Source organism: Papio anubis, chromosome 16, assembly GCF_008728515.1.
Source record: "Papio anubis isolate 15944 chromosome 16, Panubis1.0, whole genome shotgun sequence".
NCBI lineage: Eukaryota > Metazoa > Chordata > Mammalia > Primates > Cercopithecidae > Papio > Papio anubis.
This window is the reverse complement of record NC_044991.1, coordinates 60,209,537-60,222,135: the sequence shown is the minus strand read 5'-3', so window position 1 is coordinate 60,222,135 and position 12,599 is coordinate 60,209,537. Positions and strand designations below refer to the sequence as shown.

General features: G+C 48.5%; 1 protein-coding gene across 2 annotated transcripts in view; it reads right to left on the bottom strand.

Moving 5' to 3' along the window:
- Positions 1-210: 210 nt before the first annotated feature.
- The window catches only part of BPIFB4 (BPI fold containing family B member 4), a 30,682-nt gene continuing 18,293 nt past the window's right edge, over positions 211-12,599 (bottom strand). Inside the window, exons 12-16 of one of the 2 annotated variants that reach the window (XM_021921131.2) lie at positions 11,353-11,420; positions 8,831-8,873; positions 6,973-7,036; positions 4,107-4,183; positions 211-547 (exon numbers count right to left, since the gene is read on the bottom strand). In XM_021921131.2, the coding sequence (XP_021776823.2) occupies positions 524-547; positions 4,107-4,183; positions 6,973-7,036; positions 8,831-8,873; positions 11,353-11,420 (276 nt within the window). In that variant the 3' untranslated portion in view covers positions 211-523. Of the gene's footprint in view, positions 548-2,045; positions 4,184-6,972; positions 7,037-8,830; positions 8,874-11,352; positions 11,421-12,599 lie in introns of those variants that run through there. The other variant, XM_021921130.2, reaches the window with a different exon arrangement.

The window sequence follows — 12,599 nt, the reverse complement described above, 5'->3', positions numbered from 1 at the left end:
AGCTGTCCTGGTGGCAGGGGACCCCTCTGCAGAATGCTTGTGGTTGTTTTAATGTGAAGAGACAGGCTGGTTCCCCTGCTGTCCCCAGAGGGACCATCCTCCCCCCAGTTGTAGCTACAACTGCCAAGAGCCCAGGCGCAGCCAAAGAGGGAAAAATCCCCAAACCACCCAGACCCTGAGGGAGGATCCTTCATGGAAACTCGTCACAAGTGCAGGGAAAGTGGAGTCTTTTATTGAAAGTAGGAATACTCAACCTGCTGTCGGGATGGGGTCTGAGAGGCCTCCAGCCCTAAGGTGACTCTCCTCCTCCTGGCAGGCTGACCATGGAAGGGAATGTTTGCCAACAGGTAGTTGCTGGACGATTTCTCAGGGTTGGGGCAAGGGAGGAAGAGGGTTGGGGGGCCAGGGAGGGACCTGTCATGGAGGCTGAGAGGACTCTGGGCAGGGGTCTGTTTCCAGGCCGAGCCTCTCTGAGACTGGTTCCGGCTTCTTCCAGCTGCAGCAGCATCTCTGCCTCTGTCATTCACGCGCTCAGCACCAGAAGGTCCTTGGATGGCAGAACAGAGTAGCTGGTGATGGGTGGGGTGGCTGTGGCTAGAGCCTCGCTACTCACCTGCCTACAGAACTGGCTGGTCATGTTTCCAGGAAGCAGTAACTCTGAACAGCGGAGATAAAGGGGTCATGCAGGCCCGAGGAGCACCCGGCTGTGTCATTATCCGGCCCTGTACAGAGGACCTTGGAAAAGACACTTCCTGTCCCCTTATTCCCCAAAATAAGCGAAATAGGCCTGAGTTCCTCTTCACAGTCTTCCAAGATCCAGTTTTCATAATTAAAAAAAAAATTCTTTGGCCAGGTGTGGTGACTCAGGCCTATAATCCCAACACTTTGGGAGACTGAGGTGGGCGGATCACCTGAGGTCAGGAGTTCGAGACCAGCCTAGCCAGCGTGGTGAAACCCCATCTCTACTAAAAATACAAAAATTAGCCTGGCACGGTGGTGCACACCTGTAATCCCAGCTACTCGGGAGGCTGAGACACGAGAATCGCCTGAACCCGGGAGGTGGAGGTTACAGCAAGCCGAGATCGTACCACTGCACTCTAGCCTGGGCAACAAGAACAAAACTCCGTCTCAAAAAAAAAACAAAAAACCAAAAAAACTTCAGTAATATAGGTAATAAAAGAGATGATAACCCATAGACCAAAAGAACTATTCATGAGTCTCTAGCGACAGAAATAAATAATTAAATGAATACATAAATACATGGAGGAGAAGGGACGGCTCTTCTTTGGTAAAATTCCAACTGACACATGTCAAAGGAACTAGAGAAGCAGAATATCGCCATTAGGCACACACCAGTCATGACAGTTGCAGGCAAAACCATGAACATTGAATGGCAAAAATTAGTGGGAGAAAGTCTAACAAGAAACAGGATATTTGCATGGTCTCCAGGTACCTCCTCACAAGAGCTTGATTAGTTACGAAGGGAAAAATAGTAATTTTACAGTGAAGAAACACTTTAAGCAAGCACCCACAGTGAACACCTCCAGGAATAAGTCACATGGACATCGGTACCCGCTGAAAGGATGCACTGGGGACTGCGTCACTTCTGTGGTGTCCTTGCCAAAAAATACAAAACTTCAATCCAATCGTGAAAAAAGTGTCCATCAATTCCAGGGCACATTGCACAAAACAGGCCAGACTCATCGGAAATGTCAAGGTCATGAAACACAAGGAAAAGGTGAGGAACTGTCCCGCCTTGGAGGACTCTAAAGAGACGTGACAACTGAATGTAAGAGGGGGTCCTCGGCTAGACCCTGAACCAGACCAAAGGCAATAGAAAGGAAACTGGTGAATACATCTGCAGATTCTTCACGATTTTGTACCAATGTTAATTTCTGGGTTTTGATCATGGTATTCTGGTTATGTAAGATGTTAACATTAGGGGAAGCTGGGAGAAGGGTATTCTGGAACTCTCTGTACTATGTTTGCAACTTTTCTGTGTGCCTAAAATTATTTCAAAATAAAAAGTCAAAATAAATGGCTAAGACCTATATAATAATAATAATAATAATAATAATAATAACAATAATAGCAGCTGCCACTTACAGGGGAGCCTACAGGGCCAAGCCTGGGACTGAGGTTTTCTTTAAACTTTTCAAACCCATTACCCATTACGCATTTATCACAGGCATTTGTGCTATCTTACTATTCTGGAATAAAGTTCACAGATTCTATAGCCTGTGTATACATGTATTTCAAAAACCAGTATAATTCCTTTACCAGAATACAAAGGATAAAAAAGGTAAGTCATTTATAATAAAACAATATGTATTTTGACATGAAAATTTGCACGCATTCAGGAAAGAAAAATTCATCCCCATCAACTTCAAAAAGGCCCTGGGGGCCAGGGAGGGTGCAGTACAGCCCCACTGAGAGCCATTGGTTTGAGCTGCTTCACACTGTTTCCATGGAAACGCTAATTCTCACCAGCTGGGTGACCTTGAGCACGCGGCCTACCCTCTCTGATACTCAAGTCATTCATCTATTAAGTGAGGGCAAACATCAACCAGGGCTGTGATAAGGCCAAATCCATGAAAAACTATGCATGGGGCACTGAATATCTCAGTAAATAGTAGAGCTGATGATGATGATGATGATGAAGGTAAACCTGTGCCAATCCTGTTCCTGTTTCCTAACCCCTTTGTTGAAGTGAATAATAACATTTTATAATAAAATGCTGTATCTCGTTTAATTTATTACCACAAACTGTATGAGGTGGCCATTATTGCTTCCCCTTTTCGGATGAGAAAACTGAGACTCAAAGCAATGCTGAGGTCCTGTAGGATCTCAAGAGATGGGGTCAGGGCAGGGGACTGTCCAGAGCCAGCATCTGACCCCTGCCCGCACTGCCCATCAAAGGTCATTGTCCACCTCCCTTGACTGTCCCCGCAATGTGGGAAGGGGGCTGTTCCCTGAGTCTGAGCCTGTCATGAATGTGAGGGACAAATGTGAGGGGCAATTTCCTTTGGGAAGGAAATTGTCAATTTGGTGCAAAGGCCTCATTCATTCCATTTCTGGGAGTTTGTTCCAAGGAACTAAATCTAGAATCAAGAAACAGTTTGTGCATTGAGATGTTCACTGCAGCATCCTTTATTATAGTGATGGTATTTATAATGGTGGACACTTCCAGAAATGCTTATTATGTGCCAGGCCTGTGCAAGGCACGTTACACACAGAATCCCATTTTCTCCTAAAAGCAGCCCTATGGGTAGGTACTAGGATTAGCCCCTTTTTATAGAGGAAATAAATGGGGGCTTGGAGAGGTTACCCAGCTAGAAACTGGCAGAGTTAGGATTTGAACCCGGGTCACTGGGCTCCAAGCCCTCGTTCTTTAACCCCAATGCTACTGATTTCCTGAGCAAAGCCATGTTTAAAAATAAAACTTCAGAAAGACTGGAATGAAAAGCAGCAAAATGTTCTCAGGAGTAATTGCTGGAATATATATATATAGATAGATGCATACATGTTTGTTTAATCTTTTTCGTATTTTCCAAATTTCAGATATTGACCACAGGTGGTTTTTATTGTGGAAACAAGAGCCCCTGCATGTGAACTTCAAAGCACCTGCCATGATTATAATTAGCCAATTACTTCAGGAATATTACCCAAAGGCCATCTCCCCACTGGGCTGAGAGAGCTTTGCAAGGGCCAGGGTTGTCTTTGTTCACTACTGGATCCCCAGGCCTCTGCACAGTGCCTGGCAGACAGTAGGTGCTCAATAAAAGGTGCTCCAAGGAACTATGTCACATTCAATTTTGGGTAAACCCCTTACTGCTGTGAGCCTCAGTTCTCCCATCTGTAAGACGGCAACAATGACGCCTGTGGTGAGGGCTAAATGAGACTGTGAATGTGAGAGTGTCTTTAAGGATCCTTAACAGCTCCGTTCCTTGTTCCCTCAGCCCCATACTTGGAAGGAAGAGGACCCTGTTTCCTCCCCTTCCCTCCTCTTCTTTTCCTCTTCCCAGTTCCTGGCCTGAATGCAGTGGTCAAAGGTGACGAGCAAAGGGCAGGGAGGGAAAGCAGAATGGAGCTCCATCTCCTCTTACCTCCAACACGTCAATGTCTGCATTGCTAAAGTCGATGTTGAGGATTCTGGGGAGAGGGATGCCGGAACCCAGCACAGCTGTAAAATAAAAAACAGTCAGACATCGTCAGTGGTCCAAGAGGTGGTGGTCTCACCAGAAGCTGGCAGTATTTGTAAGAAGATTGGCAATTTCTTTTTTCTTTTTTAGAGAGAGAGTCTCGCTCTGTTGCCCAGGCTGGAGTGCAATGGCATAATCTTGGCTCATTTCCACCTCCACCTCCCAAGTTCAAGAGATTCTCCTGCCTCAGGAATCTCCCAAGTAGCTGGGATTATAGGCACACGCCAACAAGTCTAATTTTTGCTTTTTTTTTTTTCAGTAGAGACAAATTTTCACTCTGTTGGCCAGGTTGATCTTGAACTCCTGACCTCAGGTGATCTGCCCCCACCTCAGCCTCCCAAAGTGCTGAGATTACAGGCATGAGCCATGGCGCCTACGCCTGGCAATTCTTTCTTTCTTTCTTTTATTTGTTTATTTGAGACTGAGTCTTGCTCTGTCGCCCAGGCTGAAGTGCAGTGGCGTGATCTCAGCTCACTGAAACATCCACCTCCTGGGTTCAAGTGATTCTCCTACCTCAGCCTCCCAAGTAGCTGGAACTACAGGCATGCGCCACCACACCTGGCTAATTTTTGTGTTTTTAGTAGAGATGGGGTTTCACCATATTGGTCAGGCTGGTCTTGAACTCCTGACCTCGTGATCCACCTGCCTCGGCCTCCCAAAGTATTGGGATTACAGGCGTGAGGTACCACTCCTGGCTCTGGCAATTTCTTTTATGCCTCTAGGCCTTTGTCCTTGCAGTTCCTCCTGCCTGGCGCACATTCTCTCACCCTAGCATCCGTGGTGAGTTCTGAGCCCTCTCTGAGACTGTTCAGATGTTACCTCCTCTGCAAGGCTTTCTGGACCCCAAATGACTCTAGGCTCCTGCAGCACCCCCATCCCAACTCTGAACTGCTCTGTTAGAGAAACTATAAAATATTAATTCTCTGTTTCTGTATCTGTCACTCCCACCACATTGTGAGTTCCTTGAAGGCAAGAACTGTGTCCCCTTGGGAGGCTGAGGTGGGTGGATCACTTGAGGTCAGGAGTTTGAGACCAGCCTGGTCAACATGGCAAAAACCCGTCTCTACTAAAAATACAAAAATTAGCTGGGCGTGGTGGTGCACAGTTGTAATCCCAGCTACTCAGGAGGCTGAGGCAGGAGAATCTCTTGAACTCGGGAGGCAGAGATTGCAGTGAGCCGAGATCACGCCACTGCACTGTAGCCTGGGCCACAGAGTGAGACTCCATCTCAAAAAAATAAATAAATAAATAAATAAATAAAATAAAAAATGAAAAAGAACTGTGTCCCCAGCATCACCCAGCTCTCTGCCTGGTCTGCCTGGTCATAGAGGAGACAGCAAATGTTTGCCGAGTGAAGTAATGGAAAGGTGCACGTGGAGCCCCAACCATTGACTCTGCCATGGGATGTGCTGTTTGTTTTCAGATTGTCAGAGCCTAGGTAAACCTGCTAATTACTGTTCTGGAAAGAGAGCAGGAAGAGAGAAAAAGAAGTGGGATAGGAAAGAGTGGCTGGGGAAGTAAATTAAGCGAAATTTAATAGACTTCCCTATTCCAGCAGGACTTTTCAAAAAGCTAAAGACATCGTGCATCTACGCTGCAGGAGTATCTCCAGCACTTCCCAAATTTGCTCGGCCATGGAACCCTTTTTGCAGGGTATTTTGTGGGACTGCTTTACGGAGCTCACTTTGTGGACTATGGACCTAGTCTAAGATCTCATAATAGTGAATTGCATTTCAGTATGATTAAAAGATTCGCCCCCAAGTTCACACCACTCTTAGTGATTAAGCCATGTAAGAGGCTCCACCTCTTCCCTTCCAGGTCGGCCCAGCCCAGCTCCTGACCCCGTCGTCTCTCACGGAGGAACCACCACTTTCCCCACCAGTGAGACTCAGCGTCCTCTGGCCACAGGGCCCAGAACAAGGGTTAGTTTGACATCAAGATGGCTCCAAAAGAACCCCCTTTGGTGTAGCTGATGACATCAGCTGGGACGTGCCAGCCCTCCTTGTCTTCTCATCCAGGAAGCAGGAGTGGGAGAGAGTCTGGGGCCCAGTGGCCTGAGGGATCGGGCAGCTTCCCAGTCCCAGAATGTGAGTAGCCGATGACCCCCATAGTTCAACAAGCAGCCTTCCCAGTAACATTCCTGAGACACCACAGAGAGCAAAGCAAGCTCCGTCTACTCTGTTTATAAAGTCGGGCAAGAAAACCTCCTAACTTGATATGGCTGCCTAGGGGGGCAGATTCTGGACTAGGAAGGAGGTTGGGGACGTCGGTAAGAGCGACTTTAGCTTTATCTGCGCCAATGGAACTTTTCAAAATGAGAATGTATTCGTGTAGTTCCTTTATAATTAAAATTAAATACAGTTTTTAATGTGAGTCAGAAAATATCTCAATCACATGGGGAAAAAATGGAGAAAAAAAGAGTTTAGAAGGAAATACTCAGATGTTGAGATTCATTGCCTCTGTGAGGTGAGTTTTTTAATTGTTTTATACTTTCTAAAATTTGCACACATACAATGTCCATACATAATCGGAATTTTCATAGATAATCAGAAAAATAAAACAATCAGCCAAACAGGAAAGAAGCAAATAAGGAAGGTGCTGGAACTTTGGGGTCCTCATTTGGATTTGGAGGCTTTCATCAATACATTTCAAAGGAAGTGCTCAGAAATACTATTGAGGTAGGATAGATGCACATCCAGCATGCCTAACAAGCCAGTATCCCCCAGTACCCAAGCCACAAGCTCCCAGAGGTGCAGGCACCCGCTCTCACCGTTCATTGTGGGCATGAATGCCAGGTCAAAAATCTTCTCCACCAGCACCTCCATGAGGCCAATCTGCAGAGGAAGAAGGAGGACTGAGCCTGGGCAAGGGGTTTGCTTAGCTCCAGAGGGCCCCTTGGGTCTGCTCCCCTGGCTCAAGGTGGAGACACAGAGCTGCTCTGGGAAAGTCTAGGTTCTGGCAGTTAGAACCCCTGGGACCCCAGAATTTCTCACGGGTTGCCTTAAGGTGCCCTCCGTCCACTTGCACATTATGCAGATGGACAGACTGAGGCCCAGCGTGGGCGCTGATCCAAGGCCCCTATGAAGCAGGGATTGAGGGAGGCCTAGTTCCTCCCCTGGGAGGCACAGAGCACAGGGTTTAGGGTGGCCTGGCCCTGATGGTACCATCATGGCATCACGGAAGGCCCAATGGCCCTGGAGCCAACACCCCGGGTTCCCATCCCAGCTCAGCCTCCATGGGCCTCTGGGCAGGCTCCTTCACCCTCTAACCCTCAGCTTCCTCAGCTGCAAAATGGGTCAGTGAGCTGAGTTTGCAAGGATGCGGTGAGGGTGGTGAGTAGATCACATAAAACTCCTGGCCTCGAGCCTTTTCATATGTTATCTCCCTTAACTTCTCTGAGCCTTGGTTTCCACCTCTGAAAACAGGAGTGAGTAACCCTTGCCTCAGAGGGTGGTTATAAAAATCAGACTTAAGCCCCTGTATGTAAAATGTCGGACGTTCCAGTCTGCACAGGGTGAGGGCATGGACTCACTTTCCAGCAGTGCCTCTTCTTAGCTCTGTTGCCTTGGGCAAGTCACTTGAACTTACCTTCCTTATTTGGAAGAATGGGTGTAATAATAATACCAAAATCATAATAAGGTGGTAAGGATTAAATGAGAAAGCCTCATTAAAAGAGAAAAAAAGCATAACTCAGTGCCTAGGGCACATCTCGATAGCTTCATATTCATTAATTTCACACTGTCAGCCCCTTTCTTCGCTTGGAGTCCAGAGATTTCAGTTCTAGTCCCAACTCTGCCCCAACCAGCTGGGAAGCCTTGGGCGGTTTCTCCCTATAAAATGAAGCTGGCAAGACCAGCTTCACAGGCTGCAGCTTTTTGGGTTAGAAATCTATAAAATAAGCAACACAATGAATAGGTTTGACTTTTTCTGCACATGTGGAAATCTCATCCAAGCTTGTCCCAGAAAGCTAGCAGATGCTTAGTTGTCAATTTATAAAAAGCAGAGGTGAGGGGTGGGGGAGAAGGAGTGTTTCTGAAGCCTTAGGTGGGGGTGGGGCACCCAAGAGTGAACAAAGAGATAAAACAGGACCCAACCTAGAATGTGAGCCCCTCCGATTCCTGGACCCTTGGAAAAGCAGAATTCCACAACCCAGGGCCAAGAAGGGAAGAAGGGAGGTTAGGAATGAACTCAACTTTTACTCATTTTATAGATGGGGAAACGGAAGCTCAGAGTGGGTTGATATCGCTCAAGCTCACACAGGAGTCAGGGGCTCCTACCTCCAGGAGGAAAGGGCTCCTGTAGGACAAGGCTGCCACTGTGCCTCCCCACCCTGAAGTGGAGCGATTGGGGCCCACTGGCCCCCCATGGGGCAGCCAGTTAACATGGGACAGCACCCGAGGCAGAGTAGAAGGAGCTGCAAGTCTGTCCTCTACCCCTCACTTGCCTTGTGGGCCTCAGTTTCTCCATCTGTCCATTTGCATAATGAGGGCTGAGAGTGTTGACGGGAGCCCTTTGGAATGGACAAACTCCCTGTGCCCAGCCGGCCTCGCGGGAACACCATTCCCGGAAGGCCTGTCCTGGGCTCCTTCCCAGAAGATCTCGCCCTGGGACCTGACCATGGTACTTACATCAAAGCTGCCCACACTTGAGGTTCTGAGGTTGAGGCTGGTCCTGTGGATGAAGAAAACAGCCTGTGAGAAGCAGGGATTGCCTGAAAATCATAAGGCTCTTGCATTGCAACAAATTGTGAGAAGCCCCTCCCCTATCCTCACGATCACTCTCCATCTGCAGCGATCTAATAAGAACAACGCTGGCTCTTACATGCTCAGCGCTAACTACACATCAGACACCATGCCCAGGGCTTCATGCACCACACAGAGAAGGCTCAAATCATAGCTTTGCCACCTACTAGCTTTGTGACCTTAGTCAAAGTACTTTACCTTTCTATGCCTCAGTTTCTTCATCTGCAAAGTGGGTGGCTGCTAGGACTAAAGAGGGTATTCCTGTAAAGCGCTGCTCCAGAGGCCCTGCCATATGCGCATGAGTGATCGCCACCACCTCGTGTAATCCTTCCAGCCATCCAGTGGAGCAGGAGCCTGAGGCTCCAGGGTAGCTTACTGCAGCCACAGAGCCAGGGAGGGATAGCCCAGGTCTCACACCCTGAACCTGCACTCTCACTATTGTGCTGTTCTGAGACAGGAGGCTGAGCCCGGGGTTTGAGGTCTCGCTCTGCTCTGTAAGGGCCTCCGTCTTGCTGCACCTGAATCTTGCTGCAACTGACAGTCCAACCCGAGAGAGGCCAGACCAGGCTTGCCCATGGGGTGGAAATCCTTCGGGGCTTTTGAGAATTGTCCAGCAGGAGGAAAATAAAGGCACCTTCTAAGGAAAGAAGACTCTCCACTTCAGACATGTTTTCTTCTTCCTGACTTCGTCACCCAGCCCTCTCTCCCCCTCAGGCACTGCACCCCACAGTATCTGTGCCCTTTTCCTCTCTGCAAAGCTTGCCTGTGCTGCTGTCTCTGCAGGAAACCCCCAACTCTTGCACAGCTGGCGCCTACTCCTTATCCAGGCCACAGGCTGAATCTTTCCTCCTTGGGAACTCCTGGATGTCTCTGATGTGCACTATCTTAATCATGAGTAACTGCCATTTGTGGGCTTAAGACATATTGGTTGTAAAAGAAAAGCTTACAATGATCTAGTCACGTGCTAAAAATTTTACATATGACCTCATTTCATCTTGAAAGGGAAATAATGATAGTACTTATTTCCATAGGCTGGTATCAAGAATTAAAGGAAGGCCGGGTGCAGTGGCTCACACCCGTAATCCCAAAACTTTGGAAGGCTGAGGTGGGCAGATCACTTGAGCCCAGGAATTCAAGACCAGGCTGGCCAACATGGTGAAACCCTGTCTCTACTAGAAATACAAAAATTAGTGGGGTGTGGTGGCGCATGCCTGTAAGCCCAGCTACTTGGGAGGCTGAGGTAGGAGGATCGCTTGAGCTGGGGAGGTCAAGGCTGCAGTGAGCTATGACTGCGCACTAGCTTGGGCAACAGAGTGAGCCCCTGGCTCAAAAGAAAAGAAAAAGAAAGAATTAAATGAAGACACACCTAGGACTTAGCCAAATACGTGGCACACAGAAAGCATCCAATGAATAATAACTATTCTTTTTATGACTCTTATGAGGTAGTGACTATTATCCCCATTTGCAGATGAGAAAGCTGAGGCTTACAGGTGAAGTTGGTTGGCCAATATCACACAGCCCGTTAGTGGTCACGTCAGGATTTGAACCCATATTGCTTGGCTCCAAAGCGCATGATGGTACCCAGCCAATGCAGCAGGTCACACGAAACTGGGTTGGCTCACAGCCCCTCTATGTACTTGCTGGGTGGCCCTGGGTCAGTAAATCCACTGTTTCCAGCCCTAGTTTTTTCCCTACAAAGGGAGAATAATAGCCCTGACTTCCACTGGTACCATCGGAGGGGAGAAACAAGATAATACATACACTTCCAGTATATAGAGCAGAGTCTGGTACGTCCTCATCACCAGCACCCTCCTCCTCCCCATCCTCCTCCTCCTCATCATCGCTGTTACTTAGAGACAGGGTCTCGCTCTGTTGCCCAGGCTGGAGTGCAGTGGCACAATCATAGCTCACCACAACCTCGAGCTCCTGAGCTCCTGCCTCAGCCTCCCGAGTAGCTGGGATTACAGGCACATGATACCATGCCCGGCTAATTTTTTCTAGGACAACAGGTGTGCACCTATGCCCAGCTAATTTTTCTATTTTTGTAGAGATGTTGTCTTGCTGTGTTTCTCAGTCTAGTCTCAAACTCCTGGCCTCAATCAATCCTCCAGCTGTGGCCTCCCACAGCACCGAGACTACAGGCATGAGCTACTGTGCCCACCCCCTAGCATCATTATTATTACTGACATTGTTGATTTTGGCAGTAGTTTCTTTCTAAGTTCATGGCTTCACCCACCTTGCCTGGCTTGTGACAATGGTCTTGGCAGGCATGAGCCATTGTCACCTTTGCAGCTCTTTGGGTTTACCCAGCCCTGATGGCCACACAGGAGACCTCCACCCGCTCCCTGGTGGCTCCTCCGTGAGCAGCACCAGCACCACCAGGACCCCAAGGCAGCATAGCCCCTTACTTGTCCAGTTTGGCATCAATCATGAGTTTATCTCCTTCTACGGAAAATGAGGCTAAGAGTTCTGTGTCCTGGAGGGAAAGGAAAGGAGAAAGACGTCACTGCCATCATGTCTTGGCCAGTGCTTGCGGAGGGCTCCTTGTGTGCCCTATGCTAGCTAGGGCTTCGTTAATCCTGAGCGTGATGGCAGGTTGTTCCCCGAGGCCTGGGTCAGACCTCCTTTTACAAGCATGAGACTCCTGGCTAACACTCACCATGTAATGGATTTGCACCCCCTCTGGAGGGAAGGAGTTTGCAATAATAAGTTGACAACATTAACTATCGTTTGCAAGTTAATGTTGCAAACGTAAGGGCTGAGTGAACACTTCTCAGGAAGGCAAATGTCACAGAATCCCCATGATTTATAGGGGGTGTTTACCAGGTGTCTCTGCAATGCCTCAGAGTGGGTGGGGAGTGGCTCGTAGCCTATGAAACTCGCTTTAGATGATGAGATTGGGTATCACCACTGCCAATCATAACTGTCTCATCCCCCAGGAGAGGATATAAAAGGCTCAGGCTCATCTCTCTCTCTCTCTCCAAGTAAGAGGCCTTTTTGTAGGAAAATCCCTTTTTCCTTCCCTGTCTCCCACCCAAAATAAATTGAATTTAAAAGTTGGCTTTGTGAGAAAACAGTAAGCTCCCAACAGATTCAGGTGATGTTATTAGATAACAAAGACCTCGATGATTGGCCTGATGAAGAACTGGGGGCTCTGGGTGCATGGGCAGGGGTGTAAGCTGGCATGGGAGACGGTGTTTTGAACTGAGGACTGAAGGGTATGTAGGACTTGGCCAGACGGAAAGAGGGTGGGAGAGTAATCCAGGCAGTGGGGAGGGCATGGGCAAAGGCCCAGAGGCAGGAAAGAGGTTGGCATTAGAGTGGTAGACAGGAGGCCAGAGAGCAAGGAGGTAAAAGGGTTCGTGAGGCTGCAGTGAAATGGGGCCAAACCAGGCAGAGCTGTGGGCTGGGGAGGAGTCAGGGCCGCATCCCTGGGACAGCAGGAGTCACTGCAGGGTGCCGGGCTGGCTCACACAAACCTCTGGGCTGCTGATGGAAAATCTCCACACAGTAGAGGCTGATGAATGGAGGATAGATTGGGACAGTCATTCCCACTCATGGGCTAGAATCCACCCTTTAAACCTCCCGTCTTATAAGGCCCGGACAAGAACCCCCACACTCTGTGGCTTGGCATGCTCCCGCCTGGAGCACCTGG